Source organism: Myotis davidii, unplaced genomic scaffold, assembly GCF_000327345.1.
Source record: "Myotis davidii unplaced genomic scaffold, ASM32734v1 scaffold164, whole genome shotgun sequence".
Lineage (NCBI taxonomy): Eukaryota > Metazoa > Chordata > Mammalia > Chiroptera > Vespertilionidae > Myotis > Myotis davidii.
The window spans coordinates 4,597,259-4,600,162 of record NW_006296417.1 but is presented as its reverse complement, the minus strand read 5'-3'; the positions used below and the strand labels follow the sequence as shown (position 1 = coordinate 4,600,162).

The 2,904-nt window shown below is 48.0% G+C and overlaps 1 protein-coding gene across 2 annotated transcripts in view; it reads right to left on the bottom strand.

Annotated features, from left to right (window-relative positions):
• The window catches only part of MCTP2 (multiple C2 domains, transmembrane 2), an 89,502-nt gene that overhangs the window by 9,010 nt on the left and 77,588 nt on the right, over nt 1-2,904 (bottom strand). For both annotated transcript variants that reach the window (XM_015569139.1, XM_015569140.1), the window contains one exon: nt 292-401. In XM_015569139.1, the coding sequence (XP_015424625.1) occupies nt 292-401 (110 nt within the window). The remainder of the gene's footprint in view (nt 1-291; nt 402-2,904) is intronic.

Genomic DNA, 2,904 nt, shown 5'->3' with positions numbered 1-2,904 from the left:
AATTGTTTTTTTTAAAAATATAGTTTATCACCCAATCTAAGGTCTTTTTGAGAGTGAGCGGGACACTAGTCATCGTTACGCTGGGCCATCTGGTCACCCCAGGTCTGAGGCATTGCCCAGCTGTGAGACTGACAAGCCCCAAGAGCACACCAGCCAGAGTTAACAGGGCTTGCCTGCACCCTAGCGGCAGTTTTGGGGTTCTGCGTTTTCTGACCTCACGCTCCCCACCCACCCTCGCCCTAGTGGATGGCGGCTCTAATTCAAACGCCACGATGCAGAGGTAGGACTTACTTTTTAATTCTTTCTCCAAAGGAAGCTACTTCCTCCAAGATGTTCTGGACTGTGGAAACGATGTCCTGTACCATGTAGATTCTTTCGATGATGCCCTTTTTCTCGGATTCCTAAGAAACGTAAAAGAGAGATTGGACGCAGTTACGCTCTCGTTATTGTTCCGGTCTAGACAGGAGTGGACTGTGCTACCTAATAGCACAGTTATCATCCACAGGTGACTCTAAGAGATGTCACATTTCTTGCAACATATTTATGACTCTAAGAGATGTCACATTTCTTGCAACATAAAGATTTATTTATTTATGATTTCAGAGAAGAAAGGAGAGGGAGCGAGAGATAGAAACATCAGTGATGAGAGAAAATCATTGATCGGGTGCCTCTTGCAGGCCCCCTACTGGGGACCAAGCCCACAACCCAGGCATGCGCCCTTCACCAGAATCAAACCCAGGACACTTCAGTCCACAGGCTGACGTTCTATCCACTGAGCCAAACCGACTAGGGCTACATATATATTTTTTATTATTAATTTCAGAGAGGAAGGGAGAGGGAGAGAGAGATAGAAACATCAATGGTGAGAGAGAATCATGGATCCAGCTGCCTCCTGCACGCCCCACACTTGGGATCAAGCCTGCAATCCAGGCATGTGCCCTGACCGGGAATCAAACCGTGACCTCCTGGTTCATAGTCGACCCTCAACCCCTGGGCCACACCAGCTGGGCCCTAAGTATTGACTGAATCCACAAAATGTCCTGCCCATTCATCCAGATGCAAACACTCTTCGTGTGCAAGCTTCCCGTGCTCCCACGATGAATGGAAGCCCCATGGAGCCAAGACCTTCATTCCCCCTGGAGGCGATGCGTCTGCCAGGGAACTCTGTCATTCCCTTGGCTGACCCTGGCTTCCTCTTTGTCTTCACCAGGCTATCGGCCAGCTCCCCTGTGCCCACCTCACCCCCCGTCACAGTGCTTCAGAGAGGGTTCCGGCAGGGAACAGCATGGCATGTTGGCTATGTAGACACTATGGTTTCCTAGCACTGTGGCTTCTTAGTCAAACGCTGCTGCATTTAAAAAATGTATATTTTTGCCCTAACCAGTTTGGCTCAGTGGATAGAGCATCAGCCTGCGGACTGAAGGGTCCCAGGTTCGATTCCAGTCAAGGGCATGTACCTTGGTTGTGGGCACATCCCCAGTGGGGCGTGTGCAAGAGGCGGCTGATCGATGTTTCTCTCTTATCGATGTTTCTAACTCTCTATCCCTCCCCCTTCCTCTCTGTAAAAAATCAATAAAATATATTAAAAAATATATATGCATTTATTGATTAACGCTGCTCTTGTGGTCTCCTCGCTCTGTGATCGAGGCAAGTTCCTGATCCCTTTCTGAGTTGCAAATTTGTTATCTAGAAAAGGGAGATCATAGCGAGTCCTTGGAGAAGTAAACAACACATCAGCACTTGGTACACTAGGCACTTCACACACGTAAGCCCGTCCCCTTCAAGAATGCAAAGAGCCGGCTGGTGTGGCTCAGTGGTTGAGCCTCGACCTATGAACCAGGAGGTCACAGTTGATTCCCGGTCAGGGCACAGGCCTGGGGTAGTGGGCTCCATCCCCAGTAGGGGGCGTGCAGGAGGCAGCTGATCCATGATCCTCTCTCATCATTGATGTTTCTCTCTCCCCCTCTCTGAAATCCATAAAATATTTAAAGAGAAAATAAAAAGGAATGCAAAGGGACAAAAGGCTGAATAAGCAACTTTCGGTCCAGTCCAAACAGCCCTGGGGTTGATTGAAGTTCCAGAAGCAATGAACTTCCAGGACAAGCCTACTCATGTCGCCCGGTGCTGCCTGCGCTTATCTGGCAGCTCCATCGGCTCCCCGCTGGCTTTATTTACACGTTTCCGACGGAACCGGGGCATGCGGTGGCAACACAGTTTAGCAAACACAACGTTACATCTGCGGCTGCCACCCGATTCCCCAGGCGGCCTCGCGGGGACCCATTCAGAAAGACAGACCTGCTGCCTCACGCGCCGATGTTTTCCTTACCATAGGACGCTTCCAATTATTCGAGGGAAATGAGTAATAAAAATTGTGATGGCCGCTGGGGCCGTTCAACCAGCAAACCATGTCACAGCGGCCAACAACGTATTTTTTTAGATTTCGAGGGAGAGTGGATTTTACTTCTGACGGATTTGAAAGCACCCAGGGGCATGAGTAAGAGTCGCATGACTTAGGGTCTCGTTGACGGTATGATGGGAGAGAGGAGAGCATGGAACTTTCCGAGACCCAGGCTTCACATTTCATAATGCTCCTCTGTTCTGTATAGAGCAAGCGTGGCACTTGTCGTCAGAAAAAGAATGAAAATGCCAACTCTATAACCTAAACATAGAGACTACATAGAAATAAAGGCAAAATCACCATTTTTTTTCCCCATTGTCCATTTGTTTCTAAAATGTTAAAAAGGAAAAAAACACATACACACACAAAGAAAACCCAGAGTTCTTGGGCTAAGTTTCGAAAGCAGCTGAAATAAGAAAAAAGAGTGGCCCCGTGTGTAACAGAGTTGTTGTGTGTGGTGTGTTTTTTTTAAAGAACAAAAATGAAATAAATCATGAAGCAAATAT